At 41.4% G+C, this 26187-nt stretch overlaps 1 protein-coding gene across 3 annotated transcripts in view; it reads right to left on the bottom strand.

Annotated features, from left to right (window-relative positions):
* Positions 1 to 26187, bottom strand: part of UST (uronyl 2-sulfotransferase) — a 292952-nt gene that overhangs the window by 133091 nt on the left and 133674 nt on the right. For all 3 annotated transcript variants that reach the window (XM_073337584.2, XM_073337585.2, XM_073337586.2), the window contains exons 3-4: positions 18663 to 18818; positions 9212 to 9291 (exon numbers count right to left, since the gene is read on the bottom strand). In XM_073337584.2, coding sequence (XP_073193685.1) covers positions 9212 to 9291; positions 18663 to 18818 — 236 coding nt within the window. The remainder of the gene's footprint in view (positions 1 to 9211; positions 9292 to 18662; positions 18819 to 26187) is intronic.

Raw genomic sequence — 26187 nt, 5'->3', positions numbered from 1 at the left:
ATAGGCACACTGGGCTCTTGCCCCCAAACCAGCTACAGGAGGTCAGCGTAGAACATTTTTTCTCAAATTAAACAACATATGCACAAACCTCTTAATGACACAAAAATCCAATCCTGTTCTTTAAAAAGGTAAATTTTATTAAAAACAAGAAAAGAAAGAAAATACATCTGGAACTTAGGCTTTTTGCTAGGTTTAAAAAAAACAATTACAAGGATTAAGCATCAAGATAGCTTCCTGAGGTCCATCTTAAAGATTACAAGCAAAACAAAAGCACTTGGGGTTAGCACAGAGGAGTCCACAAGCCATAAAGAAATAAAAGAGATAAACCTAATCACGTCTTCCTAGACATTTCCTGATCTACTTACATATCTGGGGTTTCAAATGAGTAGTTTCTAGGTATGATCTGATGATTTTCATACCTGGTCCAAGCTTTTACAGCCTTGTCCCTGCTCTCTGGAAGAACAGCACAGACAGACAAAGGGGAAGGTTTTTCCCCAATTTTAAGAAGTTCTAGCCTTCCCATTGGCTCTTTTGGTCAGGTGCCCACTCCCTTCCTTTGACCTATGGACTTTTTAACCCTTTATAGGTAAAGCAAGTAGAAAACAGCTACTAACAGCTAACTGGCTGGCTAGGTAACCATAAAAGGGAGCTACCCCGCCCCCCTTCATTTATCACAACAGCTTTGAAACTTTACTATGCAGAAGAAAAATGCTGCTTTTAACCATCTTCATTTCTGTGCTTAAGAACATAAGAATGGCACACTGGGTCAGATCAAAGGTCCATCCAGCCCAGTATCCTGTCTACCTACAGTGGCTAATGCCAGGTGCCCCAGAGGGAGTGAACCTAACAGTTAATGATCTAGTGATCTCTCTCCTGACAAACAGAGGCTAGAGACACCATTCCTTACCCATCCTGGCTAATGGCCACTAAGGAAGGGAGTGGGCACCTGACCAAAAAAGCCACGGGGAAGGCTAGAACTTTTTAACTTCCATGAATTTATCCAGTTCACTTTTAAACCCTGTTATAGTCCTAGACTTCACAACCTCCTCAGGCAAGGAGTTCCACAGGTTGACTGTGCCCTGAATGAAGAACTTCCTTTTATTTGTTTTAAACCTGCTACCCATTAATTTCATTTGGTGGCCCCTACTTCTTATATTATGGGAACAAGTAAATAACTTTTCCTTGTTCACTTTCTCCACATCACTCATGATTTTATATCCCTCTATCATATTCCCCCTTAGTCTCCTCTTTTCCCAGCTGAAAAGTCCTAGCCTCTTTAATCTCTCCTCATATGGGACCCGTTCCAAACTCCTAATCATTTTAGTTGCCCTTCTCTGAACTTTTTCTAATGCCAGTATATCTTTTTTGAGATGAGGGGACCGCATCTGTACGCAGTATTCAAGATGTGGGCGTACTATGGATTTATATAAGGGCAATAAGATATTCTTCGTCTTATTCTCTATCCCTTTTTTAATGATTCCTAACATCCTGTTTGCTTTTTTGACTGCCGCTACATACCGCGTGGACGTCTTCAGAGAACTATCCACGATGACTCCAAGATCTTTCTCCTGATTAGTTGTTGCTAAATTAGCCCCCATCATATTGTATATATAATTGGGGTTATTTTTTCCAATATGCATTACATTACTTTTATGCACATTAAATTTCCTTTGCCATTTTGTTGCCCAATCACTTAGTTTTGTGAGATCTTTTTGAAGTTCTTCACAGCCTGTTCGGTCTTAACTATCTTGAGCAGTTTAGTATCATCTGCAAACTTTGCCACCTCACTGTTTACCCCTTTCTCCAGATCATTTATGAATAGGTTGAATAGGATTGGTCCTAGGACTGACCCTTCGGGAACACCACTAGTTACCCCTCTCCATTCTGAAAATTTACCATTTATTCCTACCCTTTGTTCCCTATCTTTTAACCAGTTCTCAATCCATGCAAGAATCTTCCCTCTTATCCCATCACAACTTAATTTACATAAGAGCCTTTGGTCAGGGACCCTGTCAAAGGCTTTCTGGAAATCTAAGTAGACTATGTCCACTGGATCACCCTTGTCCATGTGTTTGCTGACCCCCTCAAAGAACTCTAATAGATTAGTAAGACATGATCTCCCTTTACAGAAACCATGTTGACTTTTGCCCAACAATTTATGTTCTTCTATGTGTCTGACAATTTTATTCTTTACTATTGTTTCAACTAATTTGCCCGGTACTGACGTTAGGCTTACCGGTCTGTAATTGCCAGGATCACCCTTCTTAAACATTGGCGTTACATTAGCTATCTTCCAGTCACTGGGTACAGTAGCTGATTTAAAGGACAGGTTACAAATCATAGTTAAGAGTTCCGCAATTTCACATTTGAATTCTTTCAGAACTCCTGGGTGAATGCCATCTGGTCCCAGTGACTTGTTACTGTTAAGTATATCAATTAATTCCAAAACCTCCTCTAGTGTCACTTCAATCTGTGACAATTCCTCAGATTTGTTACCTACAAAAGACGGCTCAGGTTTGGGAATCTCCCTAACATCCTCAGCCGTGAAGACTGAAGCAAAGAATTAATTTAGTTTCTCCACGATGACTTTGTCATCTTTAAGTGCTCCTTTTGTATCTCGATTGTCCAGGGGCCCCACTGGTTGTTTAGCAGGCTTCCTGCTTCTGATGTACTTAAAAAACATTTTGTTATTACCTTTTGCGTTTTTGGCTAGCTGTTCTCCAAACTCCTTTTTCGCTTTTCTTATTACATTGTTTCATTTAAATTGTTTCCTTACCTTGTCAAATGTTTTTTTAAAAAACTTTCCTTTTATTTTTGTAGTAATTTATGTTTAACACAGTACTGTACTTACATTTTTGTGTGGGGGGGTGGGGGGCGGTTTGGTCTCTGCTGCTGCCTGATTGTGTACTTCCAGTTCCAAGCAAGGTGTGCGGTTGACCAGTCAGTTTCTAACGCTGGAGTTTGTAACTTTGAGGTTCTACTGTACACATAAATCAGGTAGGCTTCCTTCGTAATAGATGTGGCTCAGATAATTTGCATCAACTGATTGATATTATTGCTGCGTTGAGAGATTCTAAAGAACCCTTAGCTGTCATTTCTTTATATGCCAAAAAAGTCTTTGACTGCATAGCCTGGTATTATTTTTTTTAAATATTAGAAAAATTTGGATTGGTATACAATTTACTGCTCAGATTAAGCTTTTATACTCTAACCCAGGGGTGGGCAAACTACGGCCTGGGGGCCTCATCCGGCCCTCCAGATGTTTTAATCCAGCCCTCAACCTCTTGCCGGGGAGTGGGGTCCGGTGCTTGCCCCGCTCCACATGGCTCCCAGAAGGAGTGGCATGTCACCCCCTCTGGCTCCTATGCGTAGCAGCAGCCAAGGGGCACTGCACGCTGCCCCCACAGCACCCATTGGCTGGGAGCCGTGGCCCACGAGAGCTGCAGGGATGGCACCTGCGGACAGAGTGGCGCGCAGAGCCGCCTGGCTGCGCCCCCGTGTAGAGGCCGGAGCGGGGACATGCCGCTGCTTCTTGGAGCTCCTTGAGGTAAGCACCGCCCAGAGCCTGAAGCCCTCCTGCACCCCAACCCGCTGCCCCAGCCCCGATCCCCTCCCTCCCTCTGAACACCTCAGTCCCAGCCTGGAGCACCCTCCTGCACCCCCAACCCCTCATTCCCAGCCAGAGCCCTCACCCACCCCGCACTCCACCCCCAATTTCATGAGCAGTCATGGCCTGCCATACAATTTCCATACTCAGTTGTGGTCCTCAGGCCAAAAAATTTGCCACCCCTGCTCTAACCCTACTTCCAGGGTAGTTATGAATAGTATTATTTCCACCCTGTTTCTATTACAGAGAGGTATAAGACAGGTCTGTCCCATTTCTCCTCTTCTATTTGATTTAGCTCTAGAACCTTTAGCCATTGCTATCCAAACAAATCAACATATTTATGGTTTCGGGGGGGTCAAACAGAGCACAAAATGACGCTCTTGTATTTGTATCTAAGCCCAAAGTTACCATTCCTACCCTCTAACCCAGTGGTGGGCAACCTGTGGCCCATCAGTGTAATCTGCTTGGGGGGCTGAGAGATAGTTTGTTTACATTTGCACAACTGCCTGCAGCTCCCAGTGGCTGCAGTTCGCCGTTCCTGGCCAATGGGAGCTGTGGAAAGCGGTGGGGGCTGCAGGGACATGCTGGCTGCTGCTTCCCGCAGCTCCCATTGGCTAGAAACAGAGAACCACGGCCGCTGGGAGTTGCGGGCGGCCGTGCAAATGTAAACCAACTGTCTGGTGGCCCGCCAGCGGATTACCTCGACAGACCACATGCGGCCCATGGGCCGCAGGTTGCCCACCACTGTTCTAACCACTGAATAAATTCAGACTCTTCTCAGCATATAAAATTAATAAGGGTAAATCAGAATTCTCAGGCAACAACAACAAGTATGCCCACAAAGGCCTTTTCTCAAATTGGGAATTGAATAGCCATCTTCTTATATGAAATAATCAGAAATACTGATTCCCAAAAATATTTAGGACACCCCTAAGCTAAGTATAGAACCAATTATTGCCCAAGTGGGTAATGATTTGGGGAACTGGAGTTCGTTAACCCTGTTTTTGGAGTAAAATTAATATACTGAAAACTAATGTCCTTTCCAGAATTTTGTATGTCCTAAGAGGTCTCCCTATTTCTATTCCTCAAACTTATTTTAAGAACGTTCCTTTGAAGTGCAGGTAAGAAATCTAGACTGGCTCTAACAAATTACAGCTTCCCCTTTCTCTGTGAGGATTTTATTTTTTCGATGTGGAAAATTTTCGTATCTCCTTTTTGTTCAGCCAAGCATCTTTGTGGCTATTAGATATGACCACACAGACTCCACCTTGGGTTCAGATTAAACAAGAATTGGTATGACCTCTCCTCCTTTCAGGCATCGTAGGATCAAAATTATTATAGATGAAATGGCTCCAGAGCTCCCACAATAATGGCTGTAAGGCAAGCTTGGCTAGAAAGTTCTGCTTTCATCCATTCTTCCATGTAGAGGCAATCCTATTGATCAATCCTAGCCTTAAAATTGATAGCAAACCTTGATGTGGAGGGATTGGATGAACAGAGGAATGATGACGGGTGTGGCAGCTAATTGGCAATGATAAATGTAAACCATTTGTATATCTTCAGCAACAATTTGGCTTGCCCTGCTCCAGAGCACAGAAATATTTCCAGTTAGAGCATTTATTTACTGATGTATATGGACCAGATTAGGAACTGCAGAATTTATTATTTTGGAGGAAACTTGCTGCATTTACTCAGCTGTACCTTTTCATTATTTTCTGGCCAAAAAACTGTGCCAAAGATTGATAATTTGAGAATTGCTTGGAATAGAAATTTGGATACACAACTATCTCTGACCCAATGCAATACACCAAAAGACATTTTTTTGAAAATACCAGTCCCTACATAGGCTAATGGTAATGGGCCTCATAAATGCTGACTGCTCTTGGAAATGTAACTTCTTTAGGTTACATTAGCTCATATGTTTTGAGAGTGCCCCTGTATCAAGAATTTCTGGTCTCAGGTAGCTCAAAGAACCAATTTGATACTGGATGCTAATTTGGAGCCCTAGTTTCGTTCTTGGCTATATTCCTGAAGATTACATGGTAAGAAGGCAGGGTTGCTCCTACATGCAGCTTTGGTTGTTAAAATATTAATCCTGCAAAAAAGAAAAAAATTGATCCCCACCAAATATGGATGCCTGGCTTGGTGATATGGCTGACCTCGCAGCTAATAAATGACTGGCATTCTGCAGAAAGGGAATGCCAAAAAAAATCAAAGCAATTTCAGCTGACTTTTTAGAGGTCGATGATTTATGCAGATCCTGAAGATAGCTATGTCACTTCTCTTTCCCTCCCTTTATCCTAATCCTCTTTATTCACTTTGTGTATTATGATGAATCTGGTATTTTGGTATATTTGTTGTACTGGAAAAATTAATAAAAAAATTACAAATAAATAAAACAACTGGGAATCTGGGGAAGCAATTGCAAAAAGATCTCTAAAAATCCAGGGTGCTGCAGGAAGTGGTACTGGTACTAAATTGGTACTAAATCAACAGCCCCAAGTGGTGTTGGGGACATTGTGCTAGTTGAGGCACCACTTTCCCAATGAAATGTTTAACATGTGACCATTAAAGAGAAGCAGTGTTAGCCTCTGTGCCCTGGTCAAATTCTGTCTTCCTAAAATTCCCCACTAGTTTCATCCAAGTTGGGTATTCTTCACTTTCTCTCCTATAAACTGCACTTTTAATAGCTACTGCATTTTATGCTAGAAGGGGCCGCACTCCATTCGATGATTTAATTCCTTCAGTAGGATTTGTAACACATTTTGGTATCCTTTGGGATGAAAGACAATTTTACCAATATATAAATGTACAACCATTAGGTCAAATTCACCCTGGTATAAAACCTGCCTTCTACATAGAGTGCTTCTGCCGACGTACACAGGCTGAAATTGTGGAAAAGCAGCATCACTTGCCCCATAACCTCAGTCGTGCAGAACACAATCCCATCCACAGCCTCAGAAACAACTCTGACATCATAATCAAAAAGGCTGACAAAGGAGGTGCTGTCGTCATCATGAACAGGTCAAAATATAAATGAGAGGCTACTAGGCAGCTCTTTAATACCACATTCTACAAGCCTTATCCCGCTGAGGGTTACCAAAAGAAACTACACAATCTGCTCAAGAAACTCCCTGAAAAAGCACAAGAACAAATCTGCACAGACACACCCCTAGAACCCTGACCAGGGGTATTCTATCTGCTACCCAAGATCCATAAACCTGGAAATCCTGGACGCCCCATCAACTCAGGCATTGGCACCCTGACAGCAGGATTGTCTGGCTATGTAGACTCCCTCCACAGGCCCTATGCTACCAGCACTCCAAGCTATCTTCGAGACACCACTGACTTCCTGAGGAAACTACAATCCATTGGTGATCTTCCAGAAAACACCATCCTGGCCACTATGGACATAGATGCCCTCTACACCAACATTCCACGCAAAGATGGACTACAAGCCGTCAGGAACCGTATCCCCGATAATGTCACGGCAAACCTGGTGGCTGAACTTTGTGACTTTGTCCCCAAATGTGAAATAGTTATGAGTGAGGACAATGTATACCTTCAAGTCAGCGGCACTGCTATGGGTACCCGAATGGCCCCACAGTATGCCAATATTTTTATGGCTGACTTAGAACAACGCTTCCTCAACTCTCATCTCCTAACGTCCCTACTCTACTTGTGCTACACTGATGACATCTTCATCATCTGGACCCAGGGAAAAGAAGCCCTTGAGGAATTCCACCATGCTTTCAACAATTTCCATCCCATCATCAACCTCAGCCTGGACCAGTCCACACAAGAGATCCACTTCCTGGACACTACAGTGCTAATAAGCAATGGTCACAAACACCACCCTATACCGGAAGCCTACTGACCACTTTACTTACCTACATGCCTCCAGCTTTCATCCAGACCACACCACACGATCCACTGTCTACAGCCAAGCTCTAAGATACAACCGCATTTGCTCCAACCCCTCAGACAGAGACAAACACCTACAAGATCTCTATCAAATGTTCTTACAACTACAATACCCACCTGCTGAAGTGAAGAAATTGACAGAACCAGATTGACAGAGCCAGAAGAGCACCCAGAAGTCACCTACTACAGGACAGGTCCAACAAAGAAAGTAACAGAACGCCACTTGCCGTCACCTTCAGCCCCCAACTAAAACCTCTCCAGCTCACCATCAAGGATCTACAACCTATCCTGAAGGATGATCCCTCACTCTTACAGATCTTGGGAGACAGGCCAGTCCTTGCTTACAGACAGCCCCCCAACCTGAAGCAAATACTCACCGGCAACCACACACCACACAACAAAAACACTAACCCAGGAACCTACTCTTGCAACAAAGCCCATTACCAACTGTGTCCACATATCTATTCAGGGGACACCATCATAGGACCTAATCACATCAGCCACGCTATCAGAGGCTCGTTCACCTGCACATCTACCAATGTGATATATGTCATCATGTGCCAGCAATGCCCCTCTGCCATGTACATTGGCCAAACTGGACAGCCTCTACATAAAAGAATAAATGGACACAAATCAGACAAGAATTATAACATTCAAAAAGCAGTCGGAGAACACTTCAACCTCCCTGGACACTCAATTACAGACCTAAAAGTCGCAATTATTCCACAAAAAAACTTCAAAAACAAACTCTAGTGAGAAACTTGCTGAATTGGAATTAATTTGCAAACTAGACACCATTAAATTAGACTTGAATAAAGACTGGGAGTGGATGGCTCATTACACAAAGTAAAACTATTTCCCCATGCTTATTTTTCCCCCTACTGTTACTCACACCTTGTCAACTGTTGGAAATGAGCCATCCTAATTATCACTACAAAAGGTTTTTTTTTTTTCCTCCTGCTGATAACAGTTCACCTTAACTGATTGCTTTTGTTATAGTGGGTATGTCAACACCCATTTTTTCATGTTCTCTGTGTGTGTGTGTATATGTATTGATACACACACACACACACATATATATATATATATATATCTTCCAACTGTATTTTCCACTGCATGCATTTGATGAAGTGGGTTTTAGTCCACGAAAGCTTATGCTCAAATAAATGTGTTAGTCTCTAAGGTGCCACAGGTACTCCTCGTCCTTTTTACTAAATTCAGTGGAAGTCTGAATTTAGCCTATTAGCAGACACACAACAGGTGTACATAACCATGCCAATTCATAGAACCTCCTGTCCCATCACATTTTAAAGGCAGAAGTTTATTAATATTTTACAATAGAGCTACCTTCAAGGAGGCAAAATCAACTGAATATGTGGCGGGAATTTCATTAATACATGATGCAGTACATAATTTTTTTTTAAGCTAGAAATGTCATTAACGAAAATTACCTCTTGTAGTTAAAAGCATGCAGTGGCATGCAGGCGGATTAAAACAAACTGTATGAATATTATGTAGCGAAAGTCTTACCCTTTGACCGTATTTGTGTAGCTTCCAGCATCAAAAGAGATTTTTCTCACAGCAATGACATACATTTGTTTGAAATCGAAGAGAAAAGTTATTTCTATTAACTGCAATAAAAAGAAACAAGAAAACCCTGTAATTGGGAAAGTGCCTTACCTTGAAAAGTTGAGGAAATGAACGTGTCTGGTGAATAAATAGGGCTGCTCAGCAGTGCTTATGTTTTTAATCAATTCCGTCTAAAAAAAATTAAACAAGAATTACAACTAAATCAAAATGACCAAATTAAGCCAAGTTGCGTTTTTGGACAGAAATGGCAACACTCAGACACTATCTAATCATTTAGTAGTTGAGACCTATTCACAAAAAAGTCAGGCTAGGACTGCAACGCTCGTGCTTATCCCCCACGTAAAAAGGGACAGATGGCAGAGCATCATGACAGTAGCACCAATGTCACCATTGTATATTAGGCATCAGCGTGCTAGGCCATGAGTTTAAACATTTCCAAAAGTTAATTTCTACTTTCGACAAAGGCACAAACTAAAATCCTAATTCTAAACCTACCCAAATCTGGATCTGACTTTTGAAAGTGGCCTTTATTTTCAAAATGGATCTAAACTACTAACTACAATTCCAAAATGTGAACTGCTTGAAATCTGAAATCAGAAAAAGTGGATTGAGATTATTACTGTTTTTACATAATGTTTTTACATACTGTTTTTACAGTTCCTATCATCACCAGATTACTGAATGGGTGGATGTCTGCTCAAATATTGAAGCAGACATTTCCCATTACTTCTTTTGTATAACATATTTAAAATGTGAATATAATTCTACATTTGACATAAATCTCTTTTCAAATAATGGTCTTTTGGCCTACTGCTTTCAAGACATTTTAGCAAAAGCTTTTAGATTTAATTTTGCATTATTAAGGATAATTAAAACTTTTTTCATGTAAAACAGCGGACGTGAAAAACTGAGTGTGTGTGTGTGTGTGTATATATATATATATTATAATACTCAGCTTATATTAATAAATTCTCATGTGTGCAGACATCTAGTTTTTGCAGTGTTCTGGAAAATGTCAAGGACCTGAACATGTTAAATGAATATATGCAAAAAATTCCAAGCAATCTTGTTACTCTGATTTCTTGACTTCTGCTCTCCTTTGATTTTCTAATTGACAACATCAAAAGCTACAAGGCTGTATTAGAGAATAAAAGATACTGAACATGACTGCATTTGAAGAGCACAATAATTATACTGGTAATTTTACAAACTGGGTAGTGGAAACTAATACACAACGTAGGAACAATCCATAATGAAAAATAGCAATACAAAGAATTACTCTAAAGTTCTGCTCTAACTTGTATAAATTCTAAGCACAAGTAAAATCAAAATTGAGGTCACGAATTTAGAAGATGGTTTCCCTCAATGTTATGAAGATTTTTTTTCCTTAAAACTGTATGGCATCTTACTCGCCACTTGCAAAAACAGACAAATTTGGCATCAAGCCTATCATTTAACAGATTTGAAACCAATAGAGTTCTAATGAGTAATCATGATAAAAACCAACAGAGTTTAATTGAAAATGGTCTCTTGACCATAGATACATTAAACTCTATAAAAGGGACATCATTCTTTGTTAAGTTATATAGGACAGTTTGAAAATCCTATAGAAAGAATTTACAGGAAAATGCAAATCTATTGTATTTTTCCATAAAGCAACTTGACCACCCACCTTCTGAAAACAGCAAGGGAGAAAGGGGCATGCATCTTTCCTTCTCTTGCTCTGGGATGAGAATTTTGGAATGACACACCTACACAGAAGTATGCTAGGCTGGAGGAGAATACCTTACTGTGGAAAATCTAAAACCCACTTTTACTAACTGATCCCCATTTTGATCTGGTGGTCCTTTGTCTCTGGATTTAATTTATAGATCACAGTCTATTGCTTCTTATCCATTATATTTTTCATTTTCTATTTTAGGTTTTTCTAAGATGTCTATCGCAACTGCATCCCAAGTGTCATGCCAATCCTTATACATTACACCTAGGAGTTAGAATAAAAGAGCAATTGGATGTTTACAATTTCAGATATACATACATGCTCTTTCTCCCTGCCCTCAACAACTGATGTTCCCCCATATAAGTATGAGAAGCAATGATGCAGCCCTAGGGTTGTCTCATCTATCTTGTTAAGCATGGCCCTCTACTGATGGACTGTCATTCTTGCTCCACCATGTGAGCGACCAAGTCTACCTTTATTGGCTGCAGTCTACGGAGATTATAAACCCTATGGAAGGGAGAGAAAAAAGAGAGGGCTGAAAGGGAGAAAGATAAGAAAGGAGGAGAGATGCTAAGGAAAAGAAGGAGAGGGGGAAGTGCTCGCTAATATCCTAATCTCCTACCAATGAATTCTTAAAGGGTATCAAATAGCTCTAATAATAAGCAGGTAATTAATCCTGGAGGCAATCCTGATGAGTCATGTGAAAATACAATGACTCACTTGACTAAACATTTTATTCATTTTTTCCCTAATAAACCACAAGCTAGAGGTACATTGCAGCTGTTTAGTGTAATCATTGTTAGTAGCCTCTGGATTCCCTGACCCAAATATAAACAGATTTCTGTGCAGCTCCCCCAGTACAGTGTTCAGAGTCTAGTAAAGTGTGGTGAAGAAGCCAGGCAAAATAATGCAGAGAGCTTGACTGGGTCATTTTTGAAAGAGCAGAACACCGACATTTTCCAACAAGAGTTACCATCTCCATCAACCAAATGTCAGCATGATACATCTGCTAGAAGGGTGGTGGTTGTATCTGTGGAAGATCATCATAATATCATGACATAAGCATCATCACATTCAGAGACTTACCTAGCTTTGAGAAAGAAACGGAAAAGAGGTTGCAATGGTTAGATCTCAGGTACCACATTAAAAAAAATAATAATTAAATTACAGGAGAAATGAAACAGCCAGAACTATATTAAGTTTTTAATGATAATATTGGAATTTTAACTGTATTATTTCACCTGCATGAAAGAGTGGCACACTGGAAGTCATTCACTATTGATAAATATTCACTTCATCATATCATCCTGGTGCTTACAGAGTATTTGATGAAATACATTAATTATGCATGCAACTCTCTCTTTAAAATATATTATACAACTGTGGTGAGGATGGTTGCATGCCCGATACCATATATTAATACAGGTGTATCTCTTTCTTACAAGCACAAATTTGGTAACAACAACTTGACCAACATTTTTCCACCTCAACAAAACTAGACATCACTTGACCTAAATGCCAGCCAGGCTCATGTAAGTCTCAGGAATGGAATAAAAGAGCGCTGTAGGTCAGCAATAAAGTGGATTTGGAGAGTCACATGCTGCTATTTGCACAGCACCTGACTGCAATGTGTCTTTTAGCAGGAGCTAATTCAGGTCAATCTCAATTTCTTGAGCTACAATAATATCCACTCACACCTGAAAACAGGAATAGGATTCTGTTTTGACTTAAAGCATATTCATATTTAGAGGCTTAAGCGCCAATGGACTCATCAGCAGATGAAGATAAGCCTATAGTTGTATATGAACAAGCAAGTGTGGTAAAAGACAGCAAGAAAGGGAAAGTAGGGCCCAACAGAAACAGATTTCAATAAATGAGAAGGACATAGCAGGGAAAATTACAAAGGAGTCTAAGAGAAAAACTGTTAGAGGAAAGAAGCATAAGTGTGTGTGATGTTTTGGAACTCATACGGCCCCATGATGCCTGTGGCTACGTTTTCCATGGGCCTCACTCCAATCCTCACTCTGAGTAAGATCTGTAGGCCTGTCTTAGCATGGGAGGAGAGACAAGAGAGAAGGTGATGTTGAATGGGGAAGAGGAAGGAGACACTGAGGAGGAAATGAAAGTGGGAGAGGGAAAGAAGGACAGACTTTGTGAAGAAAATGGAAAGAGATGGAGTAGATACAAGTGCAAGCCATCACTGAGATCCTTCCCAGGCCAGCAACAGGTAGGAGGGAAACAGAAAGGAGTGAGAAACTGAGAAATGAGAGGAAAAAGTCTAGAAGGACACAGATGGAGGACACAGAAGGAAGGAGAGGACCAGTAGAACATATAGATTCTTAAATGGGACAAATACATCAAAGGGCAGACTGGAGAAAGTGGAAGAATTAAGGGAGTGTGTTCATTATGATAAGGGACCTGAGGGAGGGTTCTACTGTCTCTAGAAGGATTCATGTCCTCTCTCTGGATACTGCCATGATATCTCCTCTCAGGGATTACTTTTAGCCTAGATAATGGAGATAGTTCTGAAGAGCAAATAATTTCCCTTTGAAATGCACTAGATTACACTAAATGGGTATACTATCAAACTAGGTTCCAGCTCACTCTTAACTTACTCCATTCAAACACAGGAGTGGAGGGAGAGAGTAAGTGTAGAGGCAGAGGGAAGGAATGGGGAGTGGCAGGAAGTGACATCAGACCCCAGGATGTCTCCAACTAATTCGGGCCTTGGCAGCACACCAATGCTCAAGCTTGGTTGCTGGCCAAAAGTGAGTACCTACTGGTATGTACAATAAATTGTACCTAAGAAAAAAATACATAAGGCAAAAACTACTCATAGATATCTGGGGAATTAGCAAACAAAAGCAAGCCAGCCACAATTACCTATCTACTCTAAAAGAACAACTGTGCTAGCACAAGTTCTCTGCCACTGTTAGTGATGTATCTGTTATAACACAATTTATGATCTGTGTGTACAGAAAAACCTGAATCTACAAATCTACGAGGGAGCAGCGATTGAGTCCAGAGAACAGAGTTTTAGTCTAGGACCTGACTAGCTCCTCAACCCAATGAGCAAATCAGGACCTAAATAAAAACAATGTTTATTAACATGATTTATTGGATAGGTTCTCAACTTTAATGTTGCTGTAACAGTTTTTTGCACTGAATTTTAAACAGAACTGTCAACTATTCAGGCCCAGATCCAGATGCATATGCAAACAGCAGCCCTGGAAGTCTCAAACTATTTTTAAAGGAAGGTTTATCTTAAACCAGCCAAAGCAAGAACATCAGAATGAAGGGTAAAAGTCAAAGGAGACACTTCCTCCTCCTTACAGGGAAGTCTCAAGTTACCATCCTCATCACAAGAAGATCTTCAGTCATGCTGTGAGAAAACCCATCAAGTCAGGATGGATCAGCATAATCAGTGCTTGAATGCAGCCTGCTGTTGCGTTTACAGCAAAAATCCACCAGGTGGCATAGTGAAATGCTCACAAGAAAACTGGATGGGGCCCCTTTATACCCTTTAAAGGGTATATATAAATGTGGTGGATGGCATCCAGCCATATCATTGATCAAAAACTAAAATAATTTGGACTTGAAGACAGAGGAAAATCAAGATGTACTATCAGCACTTATTAGCTTCCTTGCTCAGAGCAATTGCCTTTTGTTTTTTATTTCTAAAAAGCATGTTTTGTTCCATGATAAACAAAATCAGTAGATAACCCTGCCTGAAGAATTTGTTTGCTGTCCAAGTGGTTTTTAAAACTGCTGTATTTCATCAGAAGTGAATTCAAGTTCAAAATGTAAAAACACTGAGGCTGGCATGACTTTCCAACGGCACAGTGGTGTCAGTTTACAATCTTCACTAATACTAATGGAAACACAGAAAGACACGCTTTCTTTTTCTCTTGCTGTCTCTCTCTCTCTCTCTCTCAGAACATTTTACCTTCTTACTGTCTTAATTTCAGTCTTTACAAAAAGCATGCAAGGTCAAGTAGATACAGGTATCTCGAGACATCATTTATCACTTTCATCTGCACTGTACTTCATACTTCCTTTTGGTAGAAAATTCACGTCTGCTTCATCATCACAGGAATGTGAATCAGTCTTCATTTTCATCTCTAAGGTATTGAGAATTCCTTCAAAAACTTCCTAAGTGTCCATACTGTTCTGAACATTTTTCCATGGCAGGTTGTCTTTTATAAGCTGTTATTTTTTTAAATAAACTGACCTTTTATTAGTATTTTATAGTTCAAGTACATAAAAAGCTGACTATCCAAAAATAGGGGAGGGAGAATTATGTAAATTTAATAGTCAGGGAAAACTGCTCTCATTGGACACCTGCAATAGTAAATCTATACACAAGTAGAGTCTTGAATCAGAGTCCAAAAGGGCTAAAAAAGCGATTAGTCTAGGCATAGGGCCACCTACTGATGTAAAGAAAGGTTAATTAGGATATCATTAGTATTACAAGAACCACACATGATATTAATGATTACTAATATCATATGTAGCTCTTGTAATACAATTTAAATTAGAAGGTCCGAACAGTCAGTATGACCCTTCTTGGGGTACCCAGGCACCTCACCAACACTTGCCCCTAGGATGAGAAAGTCTTGTCTGTGCCCGCTGGGGTTCAGGTCCCTGACTCCACAGGCCACAGGGAACACCAGCACTAATTTCCAGGCTTCTGCAGGCCTCATGCTCGCTATACAGGTCAGCAATAGATACACCAACCCCTGAGTCCTCTGAGCCTCCCTCTGGAGTGCCCAGCCAGTTCCACTGAGCACCCTCAGAACTCTCATATTTGTTACTCCCACAAGAATGGTACACACCAGCTTGCAAAAGTCAACTCCACATCACCACTCTACTTAACACACAGCACTTACATATACAGGGAAAACAAGAATAAGTTTATTATCAAAGAACAGACAGTCAAGTGATAGAGAGTGAGAATATTGGAAACAAATGGTTACCAACATAACAAAATCATGACATGCTTTCTAGAGACTAAGCTTAACTAACATGGCATTCCCCTATACCCTTGCTTACCCTAGGTCCTTTCTTCAGCATTTACAGTTTGGCTGAGACATCTTCTTATAAGATTAAGTCCACTGGCAGCTCATCCTCACAGAATGAAGGAATACGTGGAGGTTCATCTGCATCCCAGATATAGTTTCAGAAGTTCATTGTCTTATCCCTAAATAGGATAACTCCTGCTGTTTTGTTTCTTCCTCCGGCCTATGGATTCACATTTTGCTTAGACTGTAAATAGGTATTCACTGTGAGCCACACACCTACTTAGTTTTCATGTGACCTGCCAGAGTAAGGTAAGCATCTCTTCTCCCCTGCCTGCCAGGAGTATATGGATCATCTTTTGGTGACCTGTCTTAACTTACAGACCTAGAGAATCGGAATGACTTATTTTTAGTTTTTAATGACTTATTTTTAATTACTTATTTTTAGTTTACGGGAAATAAAACAAAAATTCTGGATGTAAGGACAAGGTACAAGCAACAAAGAGCTCAGAGAAAGCACAGAAGTAATGAAGAAGCTTCCTGTTTAAAAGGATGAGGTAAAATGTCCACTTACGGAAGACTTCCATGGAAAATCTGAAGCATATGTTAAGGGGCCTGAACAGTACTCTTTTACAATTATTGAACCCTGTGTGAAGAGAAAATGATATTTTCCTCGAATACTGGTGGGAAACATGACATTTACAATGTTTAAAAACTTGTGCTGTCTCCTGCAAGCGGATGCGATGATGTATAAGGACTTAAGAAGTGGTTAAAAAGTATGTCACAAAACCAAAACTTCCTAAGTGAAAGTTATAAATTTAATTTAAGAAACTGAATGGAAGGGAAAAAACCCTCTGGATTTCCACCTTGTTTATAATAAATTTCCACTACTCATTTTCTTGACACAAGGAACTATGAATTAAGGAACAAACTGTGAGCACTGTTCTTACAATGGAACTGACTTTGGGAGCAGCTCTGTGCAGTTTTAGTGTTAGAGGCCCAAACCTCAAAACGGTATAGGTGCCTCTCATTGAAATCAATGGGATTTAGGCACCTCTGAGGATCTGATCAGAGTCATCAAAGAAAAACGCTCACCAGACTGTGAAGACACCTTTGCCAATGTGCCATGTTGCAGGAAAAAAGGCCCAGTCTCCATGTAAAGACAGGTGATGGGGTTCACTTCATCTCAGAGGACATCAGTAAATAGGTGGATCATTGTTTCCATTATGGAAGGACATTGCACCAACTGTAACCATGGACGTGGTCAGCTACCCATTTGTCCCCCCTTCACCACAGGAACGAGGAGAGCCACACATAAAGGATGCCTTCTATGCACAGATCGGGGAAGGCGGTGATGGTGGGAACTACACTAGTCCAGAAATTGCTAGTTCTAATCTCTCCATTTTCTCCTCAGTTGAAGGCTGCATATGTACATTAAACTGGAGGAAAGATCTGACCTCATAGGTTTTGGTATAATATTTATTAATACTTAGTGACAAAGAATCTGCAGTAATACATTGTGACACTACACCCCATCTTAGTCATAGTAATATGATGATGATATGATTATGGCGTAATTATGAGGCATTTTGTACAAGGTGTCGTTGGAAAAGTTATTATTATCTTATTATGTACCTGTATTTACTATGTACCTGTATTTCAAATGTAGTTACACCTGTGTGACACCCACTAGGCAAGAGGCTTCCAGTCTAGATAGCTGGCTGTGAAGGGCCTATCCAAGGTAATGGACCATTAGGAAAAACAACAGACCTTAGGAGAAGCTTATTCCCCACCTGTGAGCCTTCCTCAGAATGCTCCAGACAGCCTGTAAGTAATGGCTGCTATGACTCTGCAAGGGCATGTGACCAGGGCACATGACTCTGGACTCCATTTTGGGTGTCTATATTTTTCCACAAACTGGTCTGGGAACTGGTTTTGGAACAAAGGGTTCCCACCATATGCTAAAGCTATATAAGGCAGGGAGTGACATCATCTGTTGTTCTTCACTCTCCCACAACTCAACACCTGAGAGAAGCTCCTAAGGAAAAGGACTTGGAACTGGGGTGGAGATCCAAAGCTGCAAAGCAAGTACAAACCTGCTTGTATCATCAATCAGGGTGAGATTGTTAATTCAAATCCTATCCTTCTAGTATGTTAAACTTAATTTGCATTTTTGTTTCTTTACTAGGTAATCTGTTTTCATCTGTTCGCTATCATTTAAAATCTACCTTTTTTGTAGTTAATAAACTTATTTTATGTTTTAAATCTAAACCAATAAGTTTGGAGTGAAGTGCTTGGGAATCTTAGCTCAAGGAGCAGGAGTGTTGTATTTCCTCCCCACATTGAGGGAGGGGAGGAACTCTATGAGCTTACGCTGTGCAATTCCCTGTGCAGCGCAAGACAGTATAATTTTGCATTTATACTCCAGAAGGGGGTGGGGGATGCCTGGAGAGCTGAGAAATTGGCTGGTGTCAGTCTGCTCTCAGGTAACCCAGTTTGGGTGTGTGGTGCAACCTGCTGTGGCGCTGGGTGATAACAGGGCCTGGGTGAGGTTGGCTATGTCCCCAACCCAGCTGTGTGTCTTAGAGGGGCGCAGTGGTTCCCACAGCTCCTATACTGCACCCCGGGGTAACAACCCATCACATACATATTTATAGATACATTTCCACATGGTGATTGGGATTTAGCCACACTACCTTATCTACCACATATTAAGAGAAGTCAGTTGAACAATATATCCCTGTCTTTCATAACTTAAAAATGGAACACACACAGAACATCTAAATGAGCGTAAACAACTTACTTGTTCATTTTTGGTCAGTCTGGTTTTGTTATGAATGTCTGATGTAACCAGGTTGAACCCATGTCTCTCCGACAAGATTCTCAAAAGCAAAACCACAGTTCGACTCCCACACTTTCCAACTCTGTTGTACACCACTTGGCTAGGGAAAGGAAGTACCTAGATAAAGATTGAAAAGAAATGCAGTGAGCACACTGGTCTTTCCATGTCTACAATACATTTGCTGTGACTCAAGAGATAAAGATTTCCTGAGTATTACACATGTCCATGTCTAGATCAGAAGTGTTCCATTCCACTGGCAAGCTATAAACACAGTTAGATTCTTTAGAATATTAATGGGAGGCTTGATAACTCAGAAAACGGTGATGGGATATAGAGACTCCCCCAATGAGGTTCCAGTTTAATATTCTAGTACAGGCCAGTCGTGACACAGACATATCACTGCTTGATGGCTTCTATTTAAATGAGTTCATGGGCTTAAGCTGGTTGCTTGTACCCACATCACAAAACACATCATCACAATTAGCACCCTTGCTGACTGTCTCAGTAGAGACAATGCAGACTGAATGGTTATGGAAAGTATGCTACTTCTGGACCTGGTCCTTTTGAGTCAGCGTTGACATATTCTGAAAGGGCAACGTGAAGGAAGATGTGATGGATAGAGGCCTTCAGGTGCCAGAGCTATCAATCTGGAACCTTTCACCAGCACTAAAATTCATTAACCGTTTTTTTAAATTAAGAGAATAAATCTTCTAAAGAGACATTATGTATGAATCATGCCTTGACAGCTAAGTTAAAAACAGAGTTCAGTTGGCTCCAATTCAAAAGTGGATTACTTGACCCACCACACAACACTGTTTATAAAATGACATCTCTCTAAATCAGTAGATAACTCAAATGAATTTAAGTGTCAGCTAATTAGATGGGTCAACAAACTGGCCTCATCGACCCTCCCAATAAACAACCACCAGACTCCTTCTGCTGTTGTACAATTTGAGTACATTTTACACTCTATTTCTGACCAACTTGATCCCACAGGAATTACTCAGACAGAATGTCCAACCATATTTTAACACTAGTTTAAAAATGCAGCCTTTGATGGAAAGATCGTGTGGTAGTAAGTGTTTGCTGACTGGTGGCTTTTGGAAGTCATTTTTCATTTTTGTCAGTTTAATTTTTAATGTTTTGAATGATTTTTGGCCATATTTTTATATAATACAAAAGGTTTTAAGTATGGATTCAAAACAACCAAGGGAATCATGAAATCCAGATAGGTAAGGAAGAACATTTCAGATCCAAGTCACGTGGGGAAAGACAATAATTTGGAAATCAAAAATGGCAAGAATGAAGGAATGATTATTCCCTCATTTGTGTCCACACTGACACTGAAGTCCCTATGCTGATCTGAATTGCACCCATAGCCACAGGAAATGTTGTATTGATCTATTGATGTCTAATATCGAATATATTTTAAAGTAACATAAGAAATAAATATTAAGCACTCTGTTTTATATTCTCAAAGCTATTTATAGTCATTAACTAATGTCTTTGAACAAGTTAGGTATTTTAGAACAGCAAATATGCTTCAGAAAAAACAACTACTATGTACCAAACCCTGAATTCGTTGTGAAAACCTCACCGAGGAAGCTTAGCAGTAACTAAATTAAGTACTGCAGATTTGGCCATATTGCCCCCCCAGAGCTATATAATATAAAATGGATTTAAGTATGAATTCAACGCAGCCAAGGAAATCATGAGATCCAAATAGCTAAGGAAGAACATTTCAAATCCAAGTCACATGAGGAAAGACAATAAATTTGGAATTCATAAATGGCAAGGACGAAGGAAGTATGGTAATAAAAAGCTGATTTTTTCAAAAAAAAAAAGAGAAGATCAGCAAAATCAGGAAATCCCCACCATTACAATGAACAAAGTGAGAAATCATGGCGAGAACCATAATTTCGACTAGAGGTAAGGTCAAATGGTATTGAAATTCTGAAATATTGAATAGCTGGAATCGTAGCTACATGAGGGGAGGGTAGCTCCCCTGAGTTGGCGGGGATAGAATTCACCTCCCCAACAAATCTGTGTTCCACCAGCACAGAGCCTGAATACTTAGCCTTTGTGTGGGCAGAGGGGAGTCCACCCTTAGCTACTCATTTGGAGAGAGGTATTAATCATGGACAGTGCATGAACCGCCAGCTGTGGGACGCTAGTCCCCAGACCCACCCCTTCTCACCGAGGCCCCACCCTTTCCGTGCCCCCTGCCGGAGCCCAGAGGGCCCCCTCCATTGCAGCTGCCGGACTCTGCCCCAGACTAGTGCCCCCAGCCTTGGAGCGCCCCCAACTCCCTCCTCCAGCCCCAGAGCGACAGGTGGGAGGGTGGCAAGACCCAAACCGGGGCCATCCCACAGGGGGACTGGAGCCACGCCAAGCAGGAGGGGGACTGGGGACTGAGCACAGGCGGGGTCACACCTGGCTGTTTGGGGAGGCACAGCCTCCCCCAGCCTATGATATCCACAGCACATGGTATTAAGGGAAGGAAACAGTTGATGAATTTCTCAATTAACAGTAAGGCAAGCGAGAGAGTTCACTGTTAGGATACACTTTAGCTCCTTAAACAAAATCATTTTGTATATTACATAAATATCTGCAACAAGCTCTTTCCCGGTATTCATATCTATACTAGTGCAGCTGTTCAAGGAAAGAAAAGAAAACATACTGGATATCATTTAGCTAGCCAATTTTAGGGTTTTTTGTCAACAACAAAATGAAGACAGACAACACTGGCTGAAAGCTAGTTCTGAACTGAAAATCTTTTAAGTAGCATATATCCTGCCATAATTTAGAATGTCTTTTTCGTTCAAATGCCACCAGAGTCTTAATCGTTTGTTTCAATTATACTTTACTGTGAGCCAAAAATACAGCACAGCTTTCTTTCTGCTGTCCACACTTCCCTCATGCTAATCAGGGTAGGAATCTACATTTTTACAACACAAAGAAACAGTTTTCACTGCTAGGAGGATCTGTCAATACTAGCTTTGCATGTATTCAGCAGTTCTGGTTTTTCCAACCTGGTGAAAACAGGTTCATTTCTTTTCCTTTAACACCCTTTCATAAAGTGTACGCTCATTTTGCCTTTTCTCTTTTAACAAACCTTCCAGTTTCCAACCCTGTTCAGCTGCCCTTTGGCAGTTCCTTAATGGCAGTGAAGGCAAAAATCAATAAAGCCTGGTTAGTTGCCTCTACTATTTCTACTGCGCCTTTCTTATCTGGGATCTAAAGCATTACCTCCAACCTGCATCTCACCTCCATCTGAGTTCCAAATGTCTGTTTGAACATGGTGCATCGAAGAACACTGCAACATACCTTTATTCTTTGAGCTATTACAGGTGACCTAGGCTCCCTGAATTCTGATATTTCTCTTGACTCAGTCAGCTGTCAAGGAACACTCATGAGAAAAAAACGTGATACTACTGGTGTGCTCTCTGCAGCACAACTAAACCTGACTGCCCCACTCATCTTCTGAGAAAAGGAGGCCTAGCAGAACCGTTGAGAAACTCTGTTCTCTCTCTCCTGTGGACAGAGAATTTTGGTATTACAACCACATGCATTCTAACTTGTCAACAGCCAAATATTTATTAAGGAAAATTGGAAGAAAAAAAAAAGCAGTAGGATAAAACACACAAGTGTCAAAGATTTTAATGGAGTGTCACCAATGATGACTTGGATATTGTCAAGTCCACTTTATAGAGTTAGACGAAAGGAGAGCTATTCTGTAACAGAGACAGATCCTAGTATAATTGCACTTAAACTGTACCTATGAGACCTGGAAAGTGCAAAACATGAGTGGTACTCATCAATGTTACAGGTAGATAGTAAACTCTGAGGGCAGGGACTGTCTTTATACTCTGTGTTTATACAGCACCTCACACAATGGGATCCTGGCCCGTAACTAGGCCTTTTAAGATCTACAGCAGGGGTCCCCAAACTCTGGGACCCAGAGGAACGTTTAGGGGAGAGGAAGGATGTGGGGAGGAAAAGAGGGAGGGAGGGCCACCCAGCCCTGCTCCGCCCCATCCCCTGCTCTATTCCGGCCCCACCCCCATCCCCTGGCCCCGTGCCTGACTTGGCCTCACCCTTGGTGCGGTTCCGCCCCTGGCCAGGGGCCCGGCTGCTGGCTGCCGCTCCAGTCCTAGCCCTGCCCCCCCTCCAGCCTCGGCCCCTGGCTGAGGCTCCAGGCCTGGCACCAGACCCACCCCCAGCTGTGGCCCCAGCGTTGGCTGCCTTATCTCTGTCCACACCCTCCCAACCCCCTGAGCCGCAGCCCTGCTCCTGGCTCCGGGGGAGGGATAGGAGGTGCAGACACAGGGAAGGGGGAGGCCCCAACCCTCAAATGTTTGGGGATCACTGCTCTACAGTAATACAAATAATCAACAACAACAGTGTAAAATAAATTAGGTGCATAGTTTGTACATGCCTGTGTGGCTTGCACAAACTGTCCTTTCAGCTAAAACCAACTCTGGCTGAAATCAAGGTATAGCTCAAACAACTGCTACATAACTATGCAAGAACAGTATCGTTTAGCGACCTGATGATTGAGGCAATAAATGAAAAGGCAGATTGCACTGTTGTTCTCCACAGTGCCAGCTCACACCCCCAGGGGAGTCATAGTTTCATCTGATGTGGGGGATATTGGGTGTGCTGCTAAATCTGTTTTATAGAATTATTTTTATAGTATATCACGGTTCTGTAATGGCTTCTGTTAAGAAACCAGGGTTGAGAGACTGGTGTTCCAATGTAACTTGCTGCAAATTTACATGTGTGCACTAGAGCAGTTACTACTTGGAAGTCTGAACTATGCCAGAGTCAAATCAGGTGAGAAGAGTGGTACTATACTCCATTTCAAGTACACATCTAATTTATTAGATTAGCAATTTCAGGCCAATGAGTTCAGCCCTTTGTCTCCTTTAGAAAAAGTACCTTAGGCACTCACTCAAGAAAAAAACTTGTTCTAACAAAAAATAAAAAGGTTACAGTAAAATATTTCAAGATACAGGGCTACATCTTTGACTTTAGCCAAGATGTGCCCAACATAGGAACGAGGCAGAGGGTTGGGGGAAGGCATCCACTTTCCCAATCCTGTGGCCAGTTTAGCCTGTGGTGTATCAGAGTTCTGCCAGCTGCGGATTGCCAGAAAAAGCAGTGGGGGACAAAGGTCTGGCCCAGATTAATTATTTTTAGGCATTTGTATGACATTTATCAACGTAGTATCCAAGCACCTAGTTGATCCCAGTCAGAGAAGCAGAACTATTCTTCTAATTGAAAGCAACTCTCCAGATTAAATCCTGGACGCCCCATCATCTCAGGCATTGGCACCTTGACAGCAGGATTGTCTGGCTATGTAGACTCCCTCCACAGGCCCTATGTTACCAGCACTCCAAGCTATCTTCGAGACACCACTGACTTCCTGAGGAAACTACAATCCATTGGTGATCTTCCAGAAAACACCATCCTGGCCACTATGGATGTAGAACCCTTCTGCACCAACATTCCACACAAAGATGGACTACAAGCCGTCAGGAACAGTAACCCCGATAATGTCACGGCAAACCTGGTGGCTGAACTTTGTGACTTTGTCCTCACTCATAACTATTTCACATTTGGGGACAATGTATACCTTCAAGTCAGCGGCACTGCTATGGGTACCCGAATGGCCCCATAGTATGCCAACATTTTTATGGTGGACTTAGAACAATGCTCCCTCAACTCTTGTCTCCAATGCCTCTACTCTACTTGTGCTACACATCTTCATCATCTGGACCCATGGAAAAGAAGCCCTTGAGGAATTCACCATGCTTTCAACAATTTCCATCCCACCATCAACCTCAGCCTGGACCAGTCCACACAAGAGATCCACTTCCTGGACACTACAGTGCTAATAAGCGATGGTCACATAAACATCACCTATACCGGAAACCTACTGACCGCTATTCCTACCTACATGCCTCCAGCTTTCATCCAGACCACACCACATGACCCATCGTCTACAGCCACGCTCTAAGATACAACCGCATTTGCTCCAACCCCTCAGACAGAGACAAACACCTACAAGATCTCTATCAAGCATTCTTACAACTACAATACCCACCTGCTGAAGTGAAGAAACAGACTGACAGAGCCAGAAGAGCATCCAGAAGTCACCTACTACAGGACAGGCCCAACAAAGAAAGTAACAGAACACAACTAGCCGTCACCTTCAGCCCCCAACTAAAACCTCTCCAGCGCATCAAAGATCTACAACCTATCCTGAAGGATGATCCCTCACTCTCACAGATCTTGGGAGACAGGCCAGTCCTCACTTGCAGACAGCCCCACAACCTGAAGCAAATACTCATCAGCAACCACACACCACACAACAAAAACACTAACCCAGGAACCTATCCTTGCAACAAAGCCTGTTGCCAACTGTGTCCACATATCTATTCAAGGGTCACCATCATAGGAATTAATCACGACAGCCACACTATCAGAGGCTCGTTCACCTGCACATCTACCAATGTGATATATGCCATCATGTGCCAGCAATGCCCCTCTGCCATGTATATTGGCCAAACCGGACAGTCTCTACAAAAAAGAATAAATGTACACAAATCAGACGTCAAGAATTATACATTCAAAAAGCAGTCGGAGAACACTTCAACCTCCCTGGACACTCAATTACAGACCTAAAAGTCGCAATTATTCAACAAAAAAAACTTCAAAAACAGACTCCAATGAGAAACAGCAGAACTGGAATTAATCTGCAAACTGGACACCATTAAATTAGACTTGAATAAAGACTGGGAGTGGATGGCTCATTACACAAAGTAAAACTATTTCCCTATGCTTATTTTTTCCCCTACTGTTACTCACAACTTGTCAACTGTTGGAAATGGACAATCCTGATTATCACTACAAAAGTTTTTCCTTCTCCTGCTTTAATCGATTGGTCTCATTAAGAGTTGGTATGGCAACCCCCATTTTTTCATGTTCTCTATCTTTATCTATCTTCCTACTGTATTTTCCACTGCATGCATCTGATGAAGCGGACATTAGCCCACGAAAGCTTATGCTCAAATACATTTGCTAGTCTCTAAGGTGCCACAAGTACTCCTCGTTCTTTCTGATGATACAAACTAACATGGCTACCACTCTGAAAAGAGGAAATTCTGTCTCTCTTTCTTAACCACTTTGCAAATTTGACCAAAAAGTGAAAGGAGAAACCAAATGCCATGATACATGCTAGTAAACCTACTATTTATGGTAATTCACTGTGAAGAGTGATAAGCACAGGATACAGCAGTACACCCTTTAAATTCTACCCTCCCAAAATTACACTCATTCTTGGCAGTAAAGCTTAATGTTGTTTAATATTTGGGGGCCTTCATTTTTACTTCTGAACCGTGAAATCCTAGCACCATCCAAAATACCTTCGGTAGCTGGGAAGTGTTTGGTTATTACCTGGTAAGATCTATTATTCCAGAGG

Source organism: Lepidochelys kempii, chromosome 3 (genome assembly GCF_965140285.1).
Source record: "Lepidochelys kempii isolate rLepKem1 chromosome 3, rLepKem1.hap1, whole genome shotgun sequence".
In the NCBI taxonomy this organism is placed as follows: Eukaryota; Metazoa; Chordata; order Testudines; family Cheloniidae; genus Lepidochelys; species Lepidochelys kempii.
Note: the sequence above shows the minus strand (reverse complement) of the source record. Positions and strands in the feature narration are given on the sequence as shown.